Source organism: Eurosta solidaginis, chromosome 1 (assembly GCF_040869045.1).
Source record: "Eurosta solidaginis isolate ZX-2024a chromosome 1, ASM4086904v1, whole genome shotgun sequence".
Classification (NCBI taxonomy): Eukaryota; Metazoa; Arthropoda; class Insecta; order Diptera; family Tephritidae; genus Eurosta; species Eurosta solidaginis.
The window spans coordinates 395,927,952-395,952,194 of NC_090319.1; the positions used below are offsets into that span (position 1 = coordinate 395,927,952).

Sequence of the window (24,243 nt, forward strand, 5' to 3'; positions counted from 1 at the left end):
ATATTTCCTTTTTTGTTTTGGATACTTTTGACTTATTGTTTGTGGAATATGTTTTTAATTTTTTGCGTTTTCTTCATTTTTATGAAAATTTTACAATTTTTAGGTTAAGGCGCCAATAACTGATGCCAATTGATATGGATAAGTAAAAATATGGTTATGACTATGGCGTTATGACTATATCAACTTTGCCAGGTCCTTTAGACGTTAAATTAACAAATAGAAACATTGGCGCATAGTCACAGTCAAAATAAAATAGGTTTTAAATTTAGTTGGAGCTTTTTGACATAATTTTCTATGAGCTATCTGTGAAAAAACCTGAAACTAAATTTAAAACCTATTTTATTTTGACTATTACTATGCGCCATTAACTTTATTTATTAATACTACACCCACTGAAGATAGCCGGCCGTATGCGCCGCCATATTGAACATGGTTAAGAGTTAACGAATAAGATACCACATTTTTTTTGTAACCAATTGTTTGAACTTTCCAATATTGATGCTTTTTTCTATCAAAAATATATGTTATAGAGCGTTTGTGGAAATTGTGTATAGATAAGGGTGGTTCTTATTATCACATATTAAATTTTGGTCCCGATTGTAAACGGTTATAGATTGCCGTACAGGGGCAAAATTTCAATTTCAAAAAACTCAAATTTCACCGCACTATTCCAGTGAGCTGACGTTTGTCAGGTTTTTTGAAATGTTATTTTAAGCTACATATATTATGTTTTCTAATGCAGAGTTTTTACGTCGACAAGCTGGTCTTTTAGTGTGGTAAAGGCAAAATTAAACTAAAACACAAATTTATAAAAACCTGACAAGCGTTATCAGCTTTTTATAATTGGGATGTTATTTCTCGTTTTCCAGGCTACATATCGAGCCCTTCCCGCAATTTAAGTGTAACCAACAAAAAGTAAATTTTACAGTAGGTTTTTTATAATTATCTTCTGACAAAAAATAGCTAATATCATGAAATTTGGTATGTGTATAAAATATTTCTTGAGCCTACAATTAAGACTTCGGTTTTTGACCACACTGTACCGAAAGTCATGTTATCTGTACTTACGTTTTTTTTTGCTGTCATGTTGGATCACTTTCCAAACACTATTTTGTTGGTTACCTTAAATTTTAAGTTATTCAATTATATTTTTCAGATTACATAGGGGCACACTAAAGGCGTATTTATTGCAATTTTTTAGTACATACATACATTTGAAATTAAAGGAAACTTATACAATTCCAAATTTGAACACAATATATTAAACAGTATTGTTGTAAACAAAATAATTCAGTCATCTTAGTCTGTCTCAGGCAATGTATCTATTATCTTTCCAGTATGGGATAAGCTAATATATTCATAGTGATATTGTTTTGGTATAATATTCTTTTCGCAAAGAGCTTTTAGGTCGTTATATTTGAAGATGAAATGTGTAAGAAGTGATCATACAAGGTAACAGGACCCTTACTAAGTATGAGAGAATTTCGTCTTGATCGCACAATTGTACTGAGATCGTATAACTTTTTTTCGCTATCGTTAAAGTAACCATACTGTAGTTAAACCAATGGAGAATTTTTTTCAAAGATAGCGCAACGCAAAGACGTAAATGATATTTTAACTGAAGCTGGAAGCAAAGCTTAAGAAAAGGTTTTTCAATCTTTAAAATCCGAATTGGTTCTTGCGTTCGAAATAATTGTATACCATTCACTTGGAGCCCAAACATTTCTATCACGAATAACATTTCTATCGCGTATGGAGTCCACGGGTATCATGGTATGCCCAGCCAACAGGTAAGTTAATTTAATGTGTTTTATGTTAGCAGCCTTCTCTAAGAAATATATTATCATTACTTGCATAGCTCTGTTCCTGTTCTGCCCAACACAACTACCACAATATAGAATTATATGAGAATGAGTCCCCCTTTCATCCACTATATTTAAGTATTGAAAAATTGCACTGGAAATTTCGTTACATCCACTTTTCCATCCGATTCACCCCATAAAAAGCAATAACCGTTTCTTGTGCCTTTTTCGTAAATGCTTTCATTATAAAAAGCATATTTTCTTTCATACGCTTTTTCCGTGGGGTGTATACAATAATTTCTGAAGGTCGAAGCTGGCGCAGATATACGTCCCATTCTCTTTGCTTTTTCTATGGTCCTCTAAGAAAATTTCTTTTGATTTATCTCTGCCCCGTATGTGCATTTTATGTTCCTCAGTGTTTTGTAAAAGGTTTTGTGCTTCTCTGTCCGAATTCTTATACTTTTCACAAATAATGCATTTGTCCTTTTTTGGCAAATGGTATAGGCTTCCATTTTTTGAAATGGTACGAAAAACACTTAGGGATAACTTAGCTTGCTCCTGATTTGTATTTATCAAGTGCTGCGTGTAACACCTATACAAAGTTGGCACGTTTCGAAAGTACTCTGGAAGATATAACCTAGTAGTTTTGTTCCTACAGTAGTGGGAAGGAACTGCTGGTAGGTGTTCAATGAATGATTTAAAAAGAGCCACATTTATTTCGTCAGACTTATTATGGGGAGGAGGTCTTTTTTTGGTCAGGCAAGAGGTATTTGAAGAGTTATGTTTTTTTTTCTAACACATATTAACGTATTTTGGGAAATATTAAGTGTTTTCAGTAAAAACTGCTGACAAACTTTAAAACGCTTTTCGTTATAGGTAATTAAATATGCATAGCTCCACTGTTTTTTAAGGCTATCTATTGTTCTCCTTTGAACGCATTTCCAGGTCATGCACGATAGAAGGCAATATCTTTGTCGTATCTTGTTGCCTAAGCCCCAAAAGTGTTGATTTAGCACCAACCGATCTTGCTCACTAGGCTTTTCACAACACTTGTTTCCACACTTTTTACCTACGCAGGGATTTGGTTTAACTTCATACAGCTTTCGTTTTTTACCCCGAAGTCTTTTAAGAAGTTTTCGCTTCTTCTTGTACCCTCTTGTTCCAACGCATATCTCGTTTTCTAATTCCCCATAATATGTCTTTTCAGACTCAGTATCGCTATATGGCACCAGTGATTTTTCTTGATCGTTCATTGGTATAAAAACACAGTTTTGTTATTTTATTTTGAAGATAATATAAAATAATTAATCACCTTATTTTGTAAAAGCTCCATATTAAAATAATAAAACAATTTTATTGGATTTCACGAACTTAAGCAGAAATGATTTGTATCAAACTAAAATATATATTTTCGTTTTCAGCCATATTTCTTTCTTTTTGCAAAATGGTTGCTTAAATCATGCATATACAGTATAATTGCAACAAGTGCTTTTGCGAACAATATAAATATACACGATAGAAGTGAAAATAAACATTACTCGTAAGATACCACAGAGAAGCACTTTTGAGGTAAGTAGCAATTTGCGGTCACAAAAAAAAGTAAACAAACCTCAAAATTCACTTACACTAAAATTTCTTTTTGATTTAGCTTGATAACGGTACTATTCTTTATTATAAAAATTTGTGAGATGTTCCAAGTCATGCAAAACTATCGGTTTTCAGCAAAAAAAATAATATCTGTATTTTTGTTCGTTACACTTAAATTGCGGGCAGGGCTCGATATATTACTAGCGTCGCGAGATTTCTTTTTCCGAAATTCGTCCTTTTTCAGGGCTTAAAAATTATACCATTTCAGTACACTTTCTATATAATTCACAGCAACTTTTGTTTAAAAAAACATTAGAAAGAAAAAACCACAAGTCGCATTTATGTGCTTATTTTACTGTTAAAATACAGCATTTTATGAAATATTAGTAGTAATGACGCTACTGTTAGTACTGAATAAATCTCGAAAGACCCGAGACTGAAAGCCCCGAAGTAATCCGGAACACAGTTCCGAAACGGTAGCAGAGGACACCCGAAACTAATCCCGAAATGATCCGAAAACAGTATGGAAATAATCGGAAGATAGTCTCGAAATAGTTCCGCTATGATCCATAATACAACTTCGAATCTTTTCAAAACTAGTTCCCAATTTGCTTATTCTCAAAAAATTTAATTTTTTTGGTTACTATCTTTGTGAATTAAGCTAACCAAATGTTCTTAAAGGTACAACTACTAAAAATAATTAAAAAGATACTTCCCAGGGGGCGTGTGTTCCCCCACTTCTAGAATATTTGCTATCTGTGTTTCAATTTCAATTAAATCTATTCAGCTGTCCTGAGGGATCTAGTCACTTAAGCAAACAACGGAACCATTGTGAATCAAACCAAGTGTGATATCTGTCAACTGCCTGACAGGATGTTCAATATGGCTACTTTTTAGCGTTTTGACAGGGTGTTCAATATGGCGGGTGATAGAAAGAGACACAGAATGAGACAACGATAGTCAATTACAAATCAGGTGATCCAATCTCTTTGGAATTTTGACGTCTATGCAGAAGATATCACACTTAGTTTGATTCACAATGAACTGAAAAACCAAACTGTCATTGTCACGTGCATTGTGAATTCATACAAGTGAAAAATCTTTCCATTCCTCCATTGCCATACCTACCTGTCAAATAATAGCTGGCAGGGCGAATGGCCAGAGAATGGAAGAAAGGTTTGTTTTTTGCTCGCCGCTATTAAACTGAAGTGCCATGAATCGCTTATTTGTATTTCAAATCAGATTTTCTTTTAAATGTGTATTCAGAAAATCAGGCTACATATTAATATTCATTTCTAAAATCTAGTTAATAGACTAAAGGTGAGCAGTCCGTTAAGCAAGCATTTTAAAATATGTAAATAATGCAATATATCAGTCGTCTACAAAAATGTTTGAAAAACACTATTGAACAAATAATTTAAGTAATCGCGATTTAACGAGGCTGTTTACTATTGTGAATGTTTTTATCAAACATTCGCCACTTGTATGAATTCACAATGGTCACGTGTGAATGTGAAGGTTTTTATTATTTTTGTTATTACTGACAGTTACTTTCAAAAATGCAAAATCTTTCTACTCATAATGACGGTCCTTGTTTTTAGTCTGGCAGTCAGAAAGGCGAAGACACCGAATTAAAAATGGAGAATTTGATGGGTATTTATATCGTTTTACTTGTGGGAAGCGCTCTAGCTTTTATTTATGGCCTGGTTAGTTGGATTCTATACATCATCGCAAAGGCGAAACATTACCAAGTAAGTATAAAATAGAGAATCAAATTGAACAGACTCATTGAATATTTAATAATTTAAGGTGCCCGTGGGAGACGCATTTTTGGAAGAACTAAAATTTGCTCTAGATTTTAACAGTCACACTCGTGTTCTGAAGAGTACTGCCTCAATATATTCACGAAGCCGGAACGCATCACTTTTAGCTGTGTCTATTGAGTCAGAAACTAAATCAATTAAATCTATTAATTAGTGCTTTTTCAGAATTTTTTAGTGTATTCACATTTGCGTAGTACCGGCTTTATTTTCGTTCAAACTACCTATAAACTAAGTTATTTTTTACCAATTACACACAAAACTTGGTTGTTTATTGAAATAATTTTTTTTTCTCCTAACGAAATCCACCAGCATCCCTAATAATAGAAATAATAATAAGCTTTTTGCAATGCATACGCAACTATTTATAGATGTTGTTAAACAGGCACAGTATCCCTTGTTGCAAATACTACAAAAATTAAATTTTGTATTTTTTTGGGTTTTCTATTTTTCGTAAGTTAATGAAAATAATGACACCATTATGCATTCAATAAAGCAACAATGATTTATTTTCTTTTTTGGCCGTCAGTATAAACTGTTATTTTATATTTCTGAGCTCAAGGCCGGATTAAATAAAACACTTTTAATTTTTTAATTTGATTTTTTTTATTTTAAATATTTGTCAATATTTTGACTTCACTCTGAAGTCACCATCAGGACTGACTGCAAAAAACTGTCTGTCTTTTGCATGGTCTGTCTGTCTTTGCATGGTATTTCGTATACAATATTATTATGTTGTGAAGTTTGAAGTGGTGTTTTTGTTTTTGTAAAAATGCTTCCTAATGTTTTATTGGATTTATATGCCAAGTGTATGTTACTTTTGTTGGATGTGATGGTTTTGTCGAAGTTCTCTGTCAGTCTAGGTATATATGTAACACTATAATACTGTTTGGGCTGATCTGTTGTATCTTTTGTTGCTCTCTTATTGCGATTGTTTTCAATATTTGCTATTTTTACCCTTATTAGGCTGTGTATAAGTGTTTGTGGGTAGTTGTTGCTAGTGAGAATTTCTTTAATTTTTCTAATGTTTGCATCCCAGAACTGTTGATGGCTGATATCTAAAGCTTTGTTGATTAGGTTTTTGTGAATGGTTGGGCTGATAAGAAATTTATCATCCGGCCAGAAGAGGTAGGTTTTGTGTACCAGTCTAGCATAAGTATGTTGTTATTTCTATGAACGCGCGTGTCTAAGAAGGTGATGCGGAAATTTGTTTCTGTTTCCAGGGTGAACTTCAGTTTGTCATGGTACTTGTTGAATGTATCTAGAATAGCGTCTAGGTCTTTTCTTTTGTCTATAGCGAAGATGTCGTCTACGTATTTCACTATGAACTTTATATCTATGTTATGCTGTGTTTTATGTTTGGATATGGCGTCGTTTAGTAAGTCATCTAAGACTATGTCTGCAATGGTTGGCGAAAGAGGGTTGCCCATAGGCATACCAAATGTTTGGGCATACAATTTTTCACACCACAGGAAATAATTATTGTCTTTTAGACAGAAATCCAACATTTCTTGGAAAATTCGCCTCGTTATTTTTGTGGTTTTTTGTATTTCCTCCCACTTTTTTAAAATTATTTTTGTGGCGAGAACAATTGGAATGTTGGTGAACAATGACACAACGTCAAAGGAAACCAATATGTCTTCGTCTTTAACACTTATGTTTTCCAGCTTTTCTTTAAACTCGAACGCATTCTTTATATTATATTGTTCCGACACAAGATTTTTTAGTATATTTCCTACGGTCTTAGACAGATTGTAGCATGGTACATTAACTGATGATATAATTGGACGAAGGGGAATATCAGGCTTATGAATTTTAGGAAGCTCATATATTCTTGGGGTGATTGCCGTGGAACAAGCCAATCGTTGCTTCTCTTTAGAATCGATTATTTTATTTTTGTACAGCTCGTCCACTATTTTGTTATTTTTCTTTTGCAGATCATTGGTGGGGTCTTTTCTCATAGCTCTATACGTACTCCTGTCTTCTAATATTTTATTCATCTTTCTCATGTAATCTTCTTTATACAGTGCCACTGTTTTATTTCCTTTGCCCGTGTCTGTTATGACGATGTTTTTATGTAAAGTAAGAAATGATTTCGTTTTATTAAAAGCTTGTAGAATAAATTTTTCTTTTGCACTGTGTCTGGAATTTCGTTTGAAATGCAATATTCGATTGCTCAATTTATTTCTCGCCGCATCTTTAGCTTTATCGTCTCCTATGTTTTGTATAAACTGTTCCATTTCTGCAATAATATTTATTGGTGTGAAGTTTGTTTTTGTTGTGGGTATTGTAAATTTCTTGCCAAGAGAAAGTAACCACTTGATTTCGTCTGGAAAGTCAATATCGGTTTTGTTTACAAAAAAGTCGTTGTTCATTTGAATACCCATAACGCAAATTTGTTGGTACTTTAGTTTATTTAATTTTGACTTATGTGTTTCTTCTCTTTCTTTTGTTACTCTTTGGCTCAAGAAGTTTTGTTTCTCGGTAAAGTCGCAAAAATCTGTCTCATTTAACTCTCGCTTTATTCTGTGTTCTGCATGATATGTTGTTAAAAAAATAAAATAAATGTAAGGCGCGATAACCTCCGAAGAGATCTAAGGCCGAGCTTCTGTATGTGTATATGTTGTTACTTGTGGTTTTTATGTTTATGTTTGTTTGTGTGATTTCAATATTTAATATTTTGTTTAGAAATAGTTGTTTGGTCTTTTCTAGTTCTTTTTTTACCTTTTTGGGAAGTGGTGTTAATTGTGATGTTTTTGATGGCATTACTTAGATGGGCTGGGGTTAGGTTAAATTTTTTGCATTCCAAAAAAAACTTTAGTTGACTCTTTAAGTTGGCCAGCTTTCGTTTTTGCTTGCTAAAATGTTTTAAAGTGATGCAAGTATTATCCCCGTATTTGTATTTCATATGTAAGTAGTAATTCTTCATTTTTGTTGTTTTTGGTTTTTTGAGAGGAAAATTTTGTTTAATTGTGCGGTATTCTATCGGCAGGCCTTCCGTGATTGTAATTTTCAATGATAGCCGGTCAACAATTTTTTGTATTAAATTTTATATGAGAATAGGCTTTTCTTGACCATATGGTTGCTATTTTTAGTGCGCAGCTCTCTCACAGCACACCACAGCGAGTGGCCACACAGCTGATTTACAAAATGCCAAAATATTAGATAAAGAAAAACGGATAAAGATCAGATACACCATAGAGAGCGTAAGAATAATGCAGAAAAGGGACAAAACAGTAAACATAAAAGAGGACACTGATTGCATTGCAGCGGCTTATTTGCTTTGCATATAATTTTTAATTTTAGTTGACAAATGTACCACGCACAGATGGTATCGATGTTTTAGTTGTAGTTATGCAAATTGTGACATTTTACGTACATATATTTGTAAGTGACGTTATACAAAAATTTTATTGTTTCGGTATATTAACAAAATTCAAAATTTCTATAATTTCATGTAATTCTTCAATGTTTTTTGATGAAAATAATGTTAAATAAATGCAGTTTCGCCCCTGAGGAAGCTAAGGTGCTTAGCGAAACGTTGGGTCGCAATAGTGAAGTTTTACTTGCACTAAAAATAGCAACCATACGGTCAAGAAAAGCCTATTCTCATATAAAATTTAATATAAAAATACTTTTTATTTGTTATTTAATTCTTCCGCCGAATCTAAGATACTTTTTATTTGTTATTTGATTCTTCATCCGAATCAAAGATAATTTTTATTTGTGATTTAGTTTCTCAGCCAAATCAAAGATACTTTTTACATCTTTCATGCAAATGGACTGGTACATTAAGTTTGGTTCGAATCTCAAAATTGTAATTCCTTAAAAGAGATGTACCCACCGTTAAAAATACGAAAATAATCAAAACGATATTTTAGAATGAAAGTCGACCGATTTTAAATTGAAAGATGTTAACTGCTGTTTTCCGGCCTTATGATATAAGAATTCGGTGATGCAAAATCCGTGTTAAGCTGACATCAAAAGCGCTTGTTTTTTAAATGACTTTTGAACAGTTATAACGAGTTAAATTTCGCAACTGGATTCTTATAACTGGCAGTGATGCACATCCGTTGATACCACTTTCGATCAATTTTCAACATCAGCAATAAATGGCCTAAACAGTCTTAAACGAGGAGAAAATATAACGCGCCGGACGCCGCCGCCGCCGCGCCGACCTTTTAGACATTCGGCGGCGGCGTGCGAGCAACGACAAAAATCGGCGGCAGCAGCGTATATCTCGAGTATAGCAAGCATTCAGTCTGCCAATTTTTGGAAAATTAACAACTTCAGTCCTGATTTCGTTTAAGTTCGATATAAAAGCAGGAGATTTTTTAGGTTGTACGAAAATGGCATGTTCTTGTATTTTGAAAGCCGATAGCCTCGCAAAATCTCAGGCCCAATAGAATTTTTCAGATTTTAACCTAGGCTTGGTCAGCCTACCAAGCTGTGGAGCATAATAGGCTCCTGAGCGCCTAAGCTTCTTTTGGCTAGGGGGATCAGATGAGAGTTCGCCAAGCAGCATATAATATAGTGGTCCTATCCGGTCGGTTCCGATACAGTTCTCATCAGAAAGCAAAATACATATACCCGCTCATGGGTAAATACATTGCCATCATCATCATGATTATTTCCGTTTTTTTTTTCGGTGGGCACATCTCTTCCCTTTTAAGGACTTACAACTTTGAGATTTGGACCAAACTTAATGTACAAATGGAATGTTGCATGAAAGGTGTAAAAAGTATCTTTGATTCGGTGGAAGAATCAAATAACAAATAAAAAATATTTTTTATTTGGATGCCGAATCAAATAAAAAATAGATATTATCTTTGATTTGAAGTTGGATTTTAAATCAAAAAGTATTTGGAATCTCGCAATTGATATATAACCAAATACTTGAATATAGGCAAGCATTTCACTTAATTCCTGAAAATAAGGTGTCCTTAATGCTATATATTCCAAAATTATCACAGTTTATTTATGTTTAAAAATTTAGCTTGAATTTTCTAAGAGATTTTCGTAATATGTCCATTAGGGATATTGGTGTGTGTGTGCCAGTCATCTCTTTTAGGTGCGACCAATCACATATTGTCATCAATCAACGGGAGTCTAAAGAAACTTGCTGTTTCAACAGGGGCGGACCATAATGAGAGGGGTGTTAGAGGCGTTGGTTCCACAATACAATTGAAGAGATGGTTGGTGTCATGTGTGGACACATTGTAAGCAGATCATAGATTTTGAATGTCGGTGTTGATTCTGGATAGGTAAGAGCTTAAACTGTTACAGTACCCAGATCAAAGTTGAGCTAGAGTGACGCGCGTTTCCCTAGAGAGAGTGCGTTCCTCCTCTGCTAGTTCTGAGTATTTTTCTTCAAGTACATGATTGGCCGAACAATTCGTGGCGTAGAGGTCTGACGCTTGCCTGTGGATATCATTGAGGACCTGATCCTGTTTTTTTGCTTCATACGGCTGTGTTCTCAGGTGCCTTATTTCCTCATAATGCTTACGGAGATGACCCCTTAAGCCCCTGGGCGGTGTAGCCTCATCAATTAGATGTATGTGGGGATGCCCAGCTTTCTGGGTATTCAACACAAACTGTTTGGTTAGCATTTCATTTCTCTCCCTAAATGGGAATACTCTCGCCTCATTATGTAGATGGTGCTCTGGGGACATAAGAAGGCAGCCCGTAGCGTTTGTGAGGGCAGTATTTTGGCAGGCCTGTATTTTCTTCAAGTGAGTAACCTTTAGGCTTGGCGACCATATCGAGGACGCGTATCATGCAATTGGCCGGCCATTTGCTTTGTAAGTGGCAATAAGCGTTTCTTTATCTTTACCCCAAGTGCTGCCGGCAAGCGATTTGAGGATTTTATTACGGCTCTGGATTTTCGGTACAATTGCGGCTGCATGCTCTCCAAAATGTAGATCCTGATCGAACGTCACACCTAAGATTTTAGGGTGTAAGACAGTTGGTAGCGTGGAGCCATCGACGTGGATGTTCCATTTGGTCGACATTTGGCGCGTACATGTTGTAAATAAGGTTGCCGATGATTTAGTCGGTGACAATGTCAGGTTTCGCGAGGCGAAGAAACTGGAGAGATCAGAGATTTTGTTACAAAGCTCATAGATCCGTGTGCCTGGGCCTGTGGCCATTATTGTGCAGTGATCGGCATAGGAAATGACTCCTTCTTGTGGTGAAGGTAGCTTTGCTATGTAGAAGTTAAATAAAGGTGGGAATAAAACACCACCCTCTGGCACCCTTTGTTTAATTCTTCTTGGTTTGGATGTTACGTTCCTGAATTGCACCGGGGCTTGCCGAACAGACAGATAATTTGCGGTTCACCTTTCGAGACTTAGGGGGAGGAGATACCTTCCAGGTCTTGCAGTAACGTGCCATGGTTGACTGTATCAAAAGCTTTTGAGAGGTCTAACGCAACGAGTACCGTCCTATGGTGGCGGTTTTGATTTAATCCACAATTTATCTGAGTGCTAATGGCATTTAGCGCGGTGGTAGTGCTATGTAATTTTCCGAAGCCATGCTGATGAATTGCTGGTTGCAAATTTGCATTAAAGTAGGCAAGCAGAATGGCTTTAAGTGTCTTGGTTACTGGCGATAGGAGAGATATAAGACGATAAGAATCTTCTATGTTGGCTGGTTTCCCAGGCTTAAGTAGCGGAACCACTTTGGCCATTTTCCAATCTTCGGGGATGCCGAAGGTGGAAAGGGACTAGTTGAACACATGTGGCTCTAAGAGCCCGTTCGAAGCGCAGATACGGAATCAGGTAGCCTAATCGTCCTGTAATGGATGTTGCTATACTACTATGGCCTTATGGTCTGCGATCGAGGTACTGAGCCTTGTTGCAGTTGTTAACGCTATGTTCTATGCCACCAGGTCTACATGTGGAGTGTGTAGAATACATACACATACAGTGCAGGCGTTGGGGTTGTTTTTAGGGCATTGATTTTTTGTGTGGCTGTCTACCAAATAAGAGCTCGGTAGTATGAGATTGGGTTAACAATCACTGTAAACACCCAATGATAGACAGAAACCCCACGTACACCCCAGCATTCTCTTACATACATAAAGTACCGTCGAGGCCTTCTTTACTCTTTCCTCCACGTTGAGCTTTCACAACAACTTAATATCTACAATAATTCCTAGATATTTTGTGCAAGGTTTATCCTGCAGGGTTACTCCTCCGAGTTTAGGCCTGGTTCAATTTGGGACCATTTACCTCTTAGTGAACAATACCATATCCGTCTTCTCTGCATTGGGGATCAACCCGACATGCCCAGGTATGTATATCACGAAGCGCCCCATTAGTCAGAAGATTAATTGTTGGAAGGCACAATACATTTGTAACAATTGCAAAGTCATTTGCTTTTGACCGGTTACTCATAGACCCACCTGAGCATGACCAGCGTCCATAGCAGAGGTGATAGCATCCCGACCTGCGGCGAGCCTCTGTCCACTGATTTCGTGGCCTCATACAACCCCCATTGTGAAGTAATCTTCCGGCATTTAGCATGCAGCTGATCCATATATTTATGGCTGGATGTATTTCAATGTAGTTAAAACCATCCATGATCGCCCGCTTAGAGACTTTATTGAAAGCCTCGGCAGTGTCTAAGAAGACTCTTATATTCCAGAACTTGCTCTATATTTACATATAACCCCCTATGCAGTGCCGTGTTTACGGACTTGCCTTTGGTGTGCGCATTTTGTGTTGTGAAGTGCAGTTTTTCATCCACGTTGGACTTTATGTACACATGTTTCAGCTTCTCAGAGGAAATGATGCTGATTTAATGAGCCTGCAGCCTTTGGGATACATATGACCGATCTTCCCGCTTTTGTAGGAAAGCTACACGAGCAGTTCTCCAAGAGTGGGATACATGATTCAGTCTTGTGCAACCATTGAATATTTTGTTTTAAGCCATTTCACGACCGCTCTACTCGAAATTCGCATGCCTGGGAATATAAATCTGCGTCCGACGATTTAAACTTAGAGAAAGTGGTGTAAGTGCAAAATTCATTTTGGAAGAATTAATACAATTTTACAAATAATTTTGCACATTTACAACATGTCATTTGTAACTTGCATTTAAAATGCAGAACTCACTTGCATTTTTTTATTTACCATTTTTACAAAGTAAAGTCGAAGAAAATATTATGTCACCTAAAATATGAGGTACGTTTCCGAAACGTCCAAATAACAAGCTTACATAGGTCGCCATAAACAAGCTGTGTATCGCTATGGAAAATGTTTATAATTGGTTTGTTTATAAAGAAAAGAAAACTTTCCGATCCAATGCCTAATATAGTTTTTATACCCAAGAAGTGCCGAGATGGAAATTACCTTACGTTGGAAAAAGCTAGATTCCGTTTTTGATTTCAAATATGAATCTTTTTGAACTCTTAAAAAATAAACAAAACATTACGTTTATTTTTGTATGGCAAATTTAAGATTTACCTTACATATTGTGACGATGCTAATACTAATCTGTTAGTAAATAATCACACAACAACAAAAACATGAAGCAGCCACTCTTATGTACACGTACACATTAAAGCTAGCAACACTTATGTAGTAGGCGACGAAGAGCTATCTCACACACACAGATGTGGTAATCAGCCGAAGTAGTTACTCACACATACACACGCATATGGCTATAAACTAAAAATATGCATGTACTCATACAACTAATTGTCAAGCAGGAGATACAAGAGTTCTAGAAGGTGAAACGTATAGACCTTTGAGAAATATGCGAACGAAGCAACGGAGAGTATAAAAGCAGCGCAAGCTGACAAATCAGGAACACAGTTTGATTTAAACACGCTATCAGTTGCGAAGTGAATTATAATTGTACTACTCCCAAAGTATTCTAAATAAAGACCAGTTTGCAATACTGAATATTGGAGTTATTTAGTGATTCGAACGTTATCAGAAGGTTGCAAATAAGAGGAATTGCACAAAATTCGTTACAATTGGTTTCAGAAGAGGAATTGTTGAAAAAATTCCGAAGATTTCGTATACAACTTGGATATGGCAAAGTTAAGTGAATTAAAGGTACGGCAACTGAAAATGGAGTAGGAGAACCGTGGATTGAATACAATCGGCAATAAGATCGAACTTCAAGCACGGCTACGAGATCTAATGGAGTCGGAAGGAATTAATGTGAGCGAGTATGTCTTTCATCGTGATGGGGACGAGACAACAACAAAAATTGAAGAGAAAAATTAAACATCGCGAGTTACGAGCCCAGACTTGAACATGATATTGGCTGCATTATCTGCACAAACATCGACAGTGGCATCTCAACTGGAATCCCAGCATACTTATAGGACATCTCGAGATCTAATGGAGTCGGAAGGAATTAATGTGGGCGAGTATGTCTTTCATCGTGATGGGGACGAGACAACAACAAAAATTTTGGAGAAAAACGAAACATCGCGAGTTACGAGCCGAGACTTGAACATGATATTGGCTGCAATATCTGCACAAACATCGACAGTGGCATCTCAACTGGAATCCCAGCATACTTATATGACATCTCAACTGGAAGAACAGAAGACATATATGGCATCCCAACTGGAATCGCAGGAGACACGTATAACATCTCAACTAGAAGAACAGAAGACATATATGGCATCTCAACTGGAATCACAGGAGACTCGTATAACAACCAAGATGGAAACACAACTGAAAGAACAAGAGACACGCATAACAGTACAACTCGAGGCACAAGAGGCGCGTATATCATCAAAACTCGAAGCGCGAATGGACGAGAAAATAATGTAATTTGAGGAAAAAATCGAGGCAGAGGTGGATGCTTTGAGAGGGCGTATCCAGGAGTTGCAACTTAATCGCCTGGCTGCTTCAGTGAGCAATCCGAAGGTAAAAACTCCATCTTTTCACGGCTCTGTTCCTTTCCAGGTATTCAAGCTTCAATTTGAGAAGACCGCAGCAGTGAACAACTGGAATGCTGAAGATAAAGTTGCAGCTCTATTCGTGGTATTGAAAGGGCCTGCAGCTGAAATCTTACAGACTATTCCAGAGTACGAGCAGAACAGTTATGAAGCATTGATGGCCGCTGTCGAGAGAAGTTACGGAAGCGAGCATAGGAAGCAGATATACCAAATTGAGTTGGAAAACCGTTACCAAACGGCGCATGAGACTTTGCAGGAATTTGCATCGGATGTTGAAAGATTGGCTCATCTCGCAAATGCAGACGCACCCGCGGAATACACCGAGAGGCTTAAAATTCAGAGCTTTATAAATGGAATACGGGATGTCGAAACGAAACGAGCGATGCGACTCCAAAACCAACATTTTCTGAAACGGTATCACATACACTGACTCAGGAAACAGCCTCACTTTTGAGTAAGCCAGCTTTCAAAGCACGCCGTGTGGAAGTAGAGAGGCCAGACTGGGTGAACACAATATTGGAGGTACTGAAAGGGTCGCGAAAGCAGAGTGAGAGAGCTATCAAATGCTTCAAATGCGGGAAGCCAGGTCGCATTGCACGTGATTGCGGTCTTGACCCAAGTGGTTCCAACAGCATGGGTAGTCTTAAGTACAAAGCTGCAGGAGATGAGCAAGAGAGAGTCAGATGTAAAGATCGAGAACTTGCCCCAGCTATTGAATGTCCTGTGATATCTCTATCACAAATCGGAAGACAATCGAGCAGTCTTGCCGTCGGAGGAAACGTGGATGGCAAAGAGCATGTACTGACTGTAGATACGCGGGCATCTCATTCCTTCATCCGATCTGACTTAGCCAACGGGAGTGTAAAACCGTTACCTGGAACAAGGTTGCGCACGGTCACTGGCGAGTATAACCAAGTCCAGGGAGAAGTGGTATATAATAGACGCACTACAACGAAGGAAAAAATCTCGCAGAAAAAATGCAAGGGTGGTTTCAAGGCAGCGCGCACTACTGTTGTAAAACCTAAAGACGAGACTGATTATGCCAAGCCAATCTGTCAAGATCAAACCCTACGAAGTACTTCATTGGCCAAACAAGATTGTTAGGGAAAGAACCAGGATAATGAGTAGGAAGATGAAACACAGGTACGACAAGAACAACAATTCGGAAGGTTTCCTGGAGGGAGATTTGGTAATGTTATACAACCCTCAACGGCGGAAAGTTGTTCATTCAAAATTTCAATGTAGCTGGGAAGGACCGTACAAAGTTGTGAAGAGGATCAGTGATGTCATCTACCGCATACAAACAATTGGGAAACTACGAAATAGAAGGGTGGTTCATTTGGAGAGGCTAGCAGCGCCTGGATGGAGAGATTTTGTTTCATCGGGACGATCAGACTTAGGTGGAAGGCAGTGTGACGAATATTAGCATCACTAAGCTGGTTGTAAATAATCACACAACAACAAAAACATGAAGCAGCCATTCTTATGTACATGTACACATTAAAGCTAGCAACACTTATATAGTAGGCGACGAAGAGCTATCTCACACACACGCATATGGCTATAAACTACAAATATGCTTGTACTCATACAACTAATTACCAAGCAGGAGATACAAGAGTTCTAGAAGGTGAAACGTCTAGACCTTTGGAGAAATATGCGAACGAAACAACGGAGAGTATAAAAGCAGCGCAAGCTGAACAGTCAGGAAATCAGTTTGATTTAAACATGCTATCAGTTGCGAAGTGAAGTATAATTATGAAGTATAGTTGTACTACTTCCAAAGTAATCTAAATAAAAACCAGTTTGTAATACTGAATATTGGAGTGATTTACATAAATAGTTTAGCGATTCGAACATTAGCAGAAGGTTTCAAATAAGCGGAATTTCCCTAAATTCGTTATAGTATGTATTTATAAGTACAGAAATTACATTACGGATCAATGGTAAAGTAAACTTTGTCAAATAACTCTAAATTAAGCACGAGTAAAGAGCCGTATGCAGTTCTAAAGAAAAGCAAAAAGTCCATACAAAATTACTCTCAAGAAATGCTTAGGAAAAATTTCGTTTGTCAAATTTTCGTATGAGGTACGCCTAAGAAATTTTCTAAAGATTTTTAGCAGCAAATTCACCAGGCAACTTTGATTTTGCTAAGAACTAATTGATTGTGCATTGTTTCTTCAGGAAAAAATGAAATTCAATATTCTATGTGTTCACGTCAAAATTTCTAGGCTGCTCCTCATGGTGGAGTAACTAGGTGAAATAAGCCGTCAATAGTCTTGCTCTAAATTATTCGTTGTTTTGTCATTCGGCTATCTGAAAACTTTTCACCAATGTTGTCATCGAAAAAGTGTTGTTTTTTTCATTTTTTAGAAATAAAATATGCTACCTTTAGTACTTTTTTCACATAAGCTGTTAGGTGAATATCGAAGGACCCTTATTGGATTTAATTACAGAGATTCATCATTTGGTGTTACGATCCAATTTGTAGACGTTTCCATTATATATGTTTAATTTGTTCGCAAAAAAAATTGAAGGAGGCCTTTGTAAAAAAAACTATTTGCACAACATATCCAGTCAAGGACTTTCCCCTGTGCAGTGCTACCGAAGACTTTCGAGGAATGGTTTTGTCATTCCTACAACAATAACACAAAAATTGTAGCTCACAATAGCTGTTTTGCCGTAAAGATCAGGCCCCTTATATTAAGAGGAATGTTACTGTTGTAGTGTAATTGCTATAGGTGAACATAGCCTAATATAGTTTAATGTACTATTGTGAACGGTTGAATGAGGTGGTGGTAAGAGGAAGAAAAGAATAAAAGAAGATAATTCTCTGATATACACCAACGTGAAAAGACGTATTTTATTGATACAGCGTCAGGTGTGGTACCGAACAAATATTAATTTAAATAATTAAAGTGAGACGCATTAAGTACTTCCGAATATCTTCCGCTAATATCTTCCGTACATCTAAACGATTACCGGTATCAATTTTAATGGAAAACAGCGCGCGTGAAAAAATTGTTGAAGCGGTCGGCAACACGGGCATCGTAGTGCGCAGATCGGCAACGGAAGAGGAGGTCAGATCCCTCTTACATAACATTGTGGGAACAAATCAATCGGCCTAAAATATAAACGGGGAGCAGGCACACGCAAACTCAGCATCCCGATCAAAAACTCCAGAAGAGGAAAGTGGTCAGCGTGTATATAATGGTGATGTGCCGTTATACGGAAAAAACGACGCGCAGATACATACAAACAACGACAGGCCGTTAGAAGCAAATAACGGAGATAATAGCGTGACCGAAGAACACGCAAATAAATATATTAACTCAGAAATGCAAACTTTTTAGGAATCGTTTGCAAATACTACGACTAAAGAAAGTATTGGAAGAAGTTCAACATTTAACTGCTCTAAGGCGAATACGTACAACTATTCACTAAGAGACATCGAATCTTTAGTGCCAAAATTCAGTGGCGACGACGAGAAAAACATTAGTAAATGGATAGAAGATTTCGAGTACGCGGCCAACACATATGAGTGTAACGATGATCGTAAAATTTTATTGGCACGCCAACTATTGTCCCCTCGCACTTGGTCAGACCTTAAATTTGAGTTGACGAGCGAGTTTTTCAAAATTCCAAGCTACTGGGAAACTGTTCAAAAAGCTAGAGGCGCGCCAGTGGAACAAATGCAAAGAAAGCATTCAGCATTACATACTTTCAATGCAACAAATTGCATGTAACAGTAATATCCGCGGCAACGACTTGGTAGAATTTATAATAGAAGGCTTGCGTGACACAACCGCTTGTGTTTCAATATTGTATAACGCAACCACATTAAGGGTTAAACTCCCTACTACAACCCGCTATTATCCCAAAATATGAAAAGTTAAGTGGCAACATGGGTGAATAGGCAGCTGGAGGTGAACCACAAACGAAGCAAATCAGATGTTTCAAATACAAATCTACATTGTTTTGGTCAAATTAATTTACTTACAAAGTATCGTGGAATTACAAAATCTTAAGTTTTTCAATACTAGCCGATGAGGCCATGCCGTTTCCAATCCTCTTAGGACGAAATTTCTTAAATACATATAATATGTTTCTTTGTATACAAAAAGAAATTGAATAAAATAAAAATGAGTTTAGCGAAGAAAAATTTGATTATTCTGAAGATAATACAGAAGGTCGTTTGGAAGTCGATACGTTTAAGGAAATTTTCAGCATTGAAAAAAACAGCAATGCCGTAAACATCAGTGAGAAGTTACCCCTAAGCTGGCGCAGAGGTTTTAAACAATTGACTGAACGGACATACAACAAAAAGCTCGATAAAAAGATAGATAATGAGTTTAGGGCATGCATTCAGTTAACCTCAAATATCCCTATATCTTGCCCCCCCCTTAGTCGTCTCTCTTTCATGGAGAATGTTAAGGTGGATAAAATCATAGAGGATCTGTTAGAAAACAAAATCATAAGACATAGCAATTCCGCATACGCATCCCCTATAGTATTAACAAAAAAAATCGGGTGATATAAGGATGTGTATCGATTACAGAAGCTTAAATAAGGTTATAGTAAAAGACAACTACCCACTTCCGCTAATCGAAGATTGCCTAGAGTACCTGGAAGGAAAAAAAAATATTTATATTTATATATAGATCTCAAGTCAGGGTTCTACCAAATAAGAATGGATGAAAACTCAATTAAGTATACGTCCTTCGTGGTGCCAAAAGGACAGTATGAATTCTTGCGAATGCCATTCGTGTTAAAAAATGGGCCGGCGATTTTCCAAAGATTTATTAGCCAGGTGTTAAGAGACTTCATAGCCAATAATAACATAATGGCATATATGGACGACATTCTTATTGCTAGTTCAACAATAGAAGAACACTTCAGATTAGTGGGTCTAGTGCTCACGCGGTTATCAGAGTATGGCCTTGAATTAAAACCGGAAAAGTGCAAATTCGCATAGTATGATATAGAGTATTTAGGGTATAGGGTAACACATGAGGGTATTAAGCCAACAGATGGGCATGTGAAGCAACAGCTGATTACCCGTACCCAAAGAACCAAAGAGATGTACAATCTTTTCTAAGGATATGTTCGTACTTCAGAAAATTTGTTAAATCGTTTTCAGCCATAGCCGGTCCCCTGTACCAATTGATAAAAAAAGATTCCAAATCCGAATTTGGCGAAGATTTTAAGAGTTCGTTTGAGAATTTAAAATTGCAACTGATGACGTGCCCGATCTACAATCCTAAACGAGAAACCGAACTCCATTGCGACGCGAGCGCTACACTGAAGAAACCGGTTCTATTGTTCTTGACTTAACGGAGATTCGGTGAAATTGATCGAGGTTAATTCGACCGAGTTCTTTGTCAAGCGAACAAATTAGTTTAGTAATTTCAACAGAAGAGAAATTGTCGCTCTTAAGTTAACAAAATTCTGTAAAATTGACAGATTCCTAATCAATCTAAATGATCAACAGTCAATACATGAGCAAATTTCAAACAGAATTTTACGCTCACTGCGCTCTCTACCTTGTACTTATGACGATGGTGCCACTTGTTTAAAAGAAAATACCAAACTAAGAAAACCACGAAATCGGAAAAAACACACAAAATGGGAAAACAACAAAAAACTATTTTTTCAGTTATCAATACAAAACGAAAACCCCTTTTTTGAATTTACTGTGCAAAAAATTATGAGATACCGGGACACCTATTTATCGGGCAGAATTTTGAAATTTCTCCTCCAAGCGGAATGCAAAATTGCGCCCTCCTGTTGCAAAAGTTTTGTTTGAACGAACAGGATTTTTCCAAAGTTAGGAACATTTTGTTCAAGTTTTTACGAATTTTCACTCACGCGAACGAATTCAATAAGATAATAAAAACATCCTTTTTTAATGTTTATGTTTCCGACAACATAAAAGTTTGAGTTGTTTTGGAATCGTTTCAACTTAAAGTGTTGCGAAAATTAAACGTGCCGAATTACATGCAAAGTTACTCCAGTGGTGAATTAACTTCTAGCGATTAGATTCTTTACTTTTCTATAACTTACAAGTTCTCTATTTAAAATGGTATGTCATACATTTATACTAAAAGTTCGAAACAATCAAGTGTGGCAACTACATGCGAGAGAAGACATTGAGAATGAGCTGAGCTGCAACTGAAAGAATTGAGAGTTTTGTGACTACTATTTTCATTTCTATTTGCACAGCGAAGTTCAAAACTATAAATTAAATAAATAATAAATTATAAAATTTGGTGAAAGTGCGTTTAATAAAACAAAATAATAAAGTGTATAATGTTTAATGTGTGCCAGCATATTTGATGTAAGCCCAATTGAAGTTCTAACCGAATTAAGCGCGTACATATTTATGTATATGTAGCAAGCATGCGTATTTATGTATTCACATATTTACGTATGTATGTATATGGCTCCGCCTACCACACCGTATGCCCTGGATTGGGCGAAACAACATCAAAATTTTAGAAATAAGGTTTTTCAATTAGAAGAAAATTTCTCTAAGCCCCTCGGCAGTGTTTGGCAAGCGCTCCGAGTGTATTTCTGCCATGAAAAGCTCTCAGTGAAAACTCATCTGCCTTGCAGATGCCGTTCGGAGTCGACATAAAACATGTCGGTCCCGTCCAGCCAGTTTGTAGGGAAAATCAGGAGGAGCACGACGCAAATTGGAAGAGAAGCTCGGCCTTAGATCTCTTCGGAGGTTATCGCGCCTTACATTTATTTATTTATGTATATGGCAACATAGGTACTTTCGTACAAAGCTGTCGCAACAACTTTTTTTGTTCATTTGACTATTAAACGGTCAATTACGAATCAACGATTTGTGCGCAGTTGAGTCAACATCTTGTTGCGATGGATAAAAATTAACAGAAATTTCGGTTGAATTGACCCGTATTTCGGTTAATATTACCAGTCTTTTTCTTTCAGTGTAGTGGGTATGGTGCAATTTTACTTCATAAGCAAAACGATGGTGCTTTCCATCCAATTGCATATTTTTCTAAGCGCACTACAGAAGCGGAAAGTCGTTATCATAGTTTAGAGCTCGAAACGCTCGCTATTATTAATGCACTTCGCAGATTTAGGGCATATTTGGAAGGAATTAAGTTTAAAATAGTTACGGATTGCAACTCCTTGGCACTGACTTTAAATAATAAACAAGTAAATAGTCGTATCGCCCGTTGGGCCTTAGAATTAGAAAAATTTAACTATACAATACAACATCGTGCTGGTACAAAAATGGCTCATGTAGATGCCCTATGTAGATATCAAACTAATTATGAACAAATAGTAGCAGCAGTAGATAGCGAAGATATAGACTTTCGTTTACAGGCAGCACAGGCACGCTATCCTAAATTATCAGATTTAAAAAAACCACTTAGAGAAGGAGGAGCAGTCACTTCGCAATGTCGAACGGATTAATATACAAAAAAGATAAAGATAACCTATTGTTTTATGTGCCTCAGGAACTAGAACACGAAATCATACGCACCACCCATGAAAACATGACCTATTAGGGATTGAGAATTGATTTATTGGTTTCCAGATATGAATGATAAAATTTAAAAATTTACAAGAAATTGCATACGGTGCATTATGTATTCACCACAGCTGAAACCGAACGAACGAATATTACATAACATTCCGAAAGAGCCTATACCATTCCATACAGTTTACCTAGATCACTAGGGCCCACTATCATCACTGCAGTCTAAGCGAAAACATATTTTAGTCATCATAGACAGTTTGACAAAATATATTAAATTATACCCAGTACTCACAACGAGCACAAAAGAAGTTAACGCATCTCTCACTAAATACTGAATATTATAGCCGTCCCGTCAGGTGCATCAGAGATAGGGGAAGTTGTTTCACCTCCAATGATTTTTCCGAGTTCATGACAAGTAGAAATATCCAACATATTAAGGTAGCAGTACATTCTCCACAGGTGAACGGACAGTTTGAAAGGGTCAACCGAACTCTTGTCGGTATGCTGGCGAAATTCACCGAGTCCATCCAACACGCGGATTGGGTAAAACATATCGCTAAAATTGAATTCGCGCTGAATAACATAATTAATAGGTCTATAGGTATGACACCTAGTCAAGCATTGTTTGGAGTAAGCCAGCGTGGCCCATTGGTTAATAAACTTACAGAATAATTAGAGAATTGCATTTCACAGAGGGGGAGGGCAATACTGAAGCTTTGCGGGAAATCGAAAAAGAGAACATTGAGAAAGTACAACAATACAACCTAAAACGCAGTGAGTTGAGAAATACGAACGTCAAGGAATTTCAGGTAGGAGACTTCGTAGTAATATAAAACATTGACACTACGATAGGAACAAATAAAAAACTTCTGTCAAAGTATAAGGGACCCTATGTGATACATAAGCGCCTTCCGAACGATCGATATGTTGTTAAGGATATCGAGAACTGTCAGATCACTCAAATTCCCTATGACGGGGGGATAAAGGCTTGCAATATCAAAATGTGGAAAACCCAAAGCAGCACTCAACCTCTAAAATAGCATAGTTTGTAAATAGCCATTAATTGCTTTTACCTAAAGTGATAAACAGCTGATTAAGTTCAGACGATTATCGTTCCAGGTGTGCATGCAATAATGGGCACACGCTGGTAAATTTAAGCGCTCCATAACTTTGCCACTTTAGGTGGAGGCCGGATTATACCTCAGTGACCGAGGCCGGTCACTCATTGTCAGGTTGGCCGAGATGTAATGTAATTGCTATAGGTGAACATAGCCTAATATAGTTTAATGTACTATTGTGAACGGTTGAATGAGGTGGTGGTAAGAGGAAGAAAAAAAGAAGATAATTCTCTGAAAAAGACGTATTTTATTGCTACACTGTTATGGATTGTCATTTGTCGCTTCGGATCAGCATCTTCTGGTACTAGGACGACTGCCTCGTGGCCCGTCTAACGCCTGACATGCTGTGGTAAACAATAGCTTGGCAACATTAGTAATACATCATGAATTCAACTGCCAAGAGTTTTTGGGGATCTTCTGATCAAGTTTGTATAACATGTTTGAAGGGCATATGTTTTACTTCCGACTTCTAACG

General features: G+C 36.9%; 3 protein-coding genes across 5 annotated transcripts in view; 1 reads left to right on the forward strand and 2 right to left on the reverse strand.

The window, feature by feature from the left end:
- LOC137238560 (glutamate receptor ionotropic, kainate 2-like) overlaps window positions 1–5,711 on the forward strand; it is a 76,382-nt gene extending 70,671 nt beyond the window's left edge. For all 3 annotated transcript variants that reach the window (XM_067763720.1, XM_067763718.1, XM_067763719.1), the window contains 2 exons: window positions 4,991–5,140; window positions 5,199–5,711. In XM_067763720.1, the coding sequence (XP_067619821.1) occupies window positions 4,991–5,140; window positions 5,199–5,366 (318 nt within the window). In that variant the 3' untranslated portion in view covers window positions 5,367–5,711. The remainder of the gene's footprint in view (window positions 1–4,990; window positions 5,141–5,198) is intronic.
- Lrrk (Leucine-rich repeat kinase) overlaps window positions 1–24,243 on the reverse strand; it is a 255,882-nt gene that overhangs the window by 7,168 nt on the left and 224,471 nt on the right. The window lies entirely within an intron of this gene.
- On the reverse strand, window positions 2,941–8,268 carry LOC137238564 (uncharacterized). Its single transcript, XM_067763731.1, has 2 exons — window positions 3,115–8,268; window positions 2,941–3,042 (listed from the first exon to the last, which is right to left on the reverse strand). Exon 1 carries the CDS (start codon window positions 7,594–7,596, stop codon window positions 6,283–6,285), a length of 1,314 nt encoding a protein of 437 aa, XP_067619832.1. The 5' UTR covers window positions 7,597–8,268; the 3' UTR covers window positions 2,941–3,042; window positions 3,115–6,282.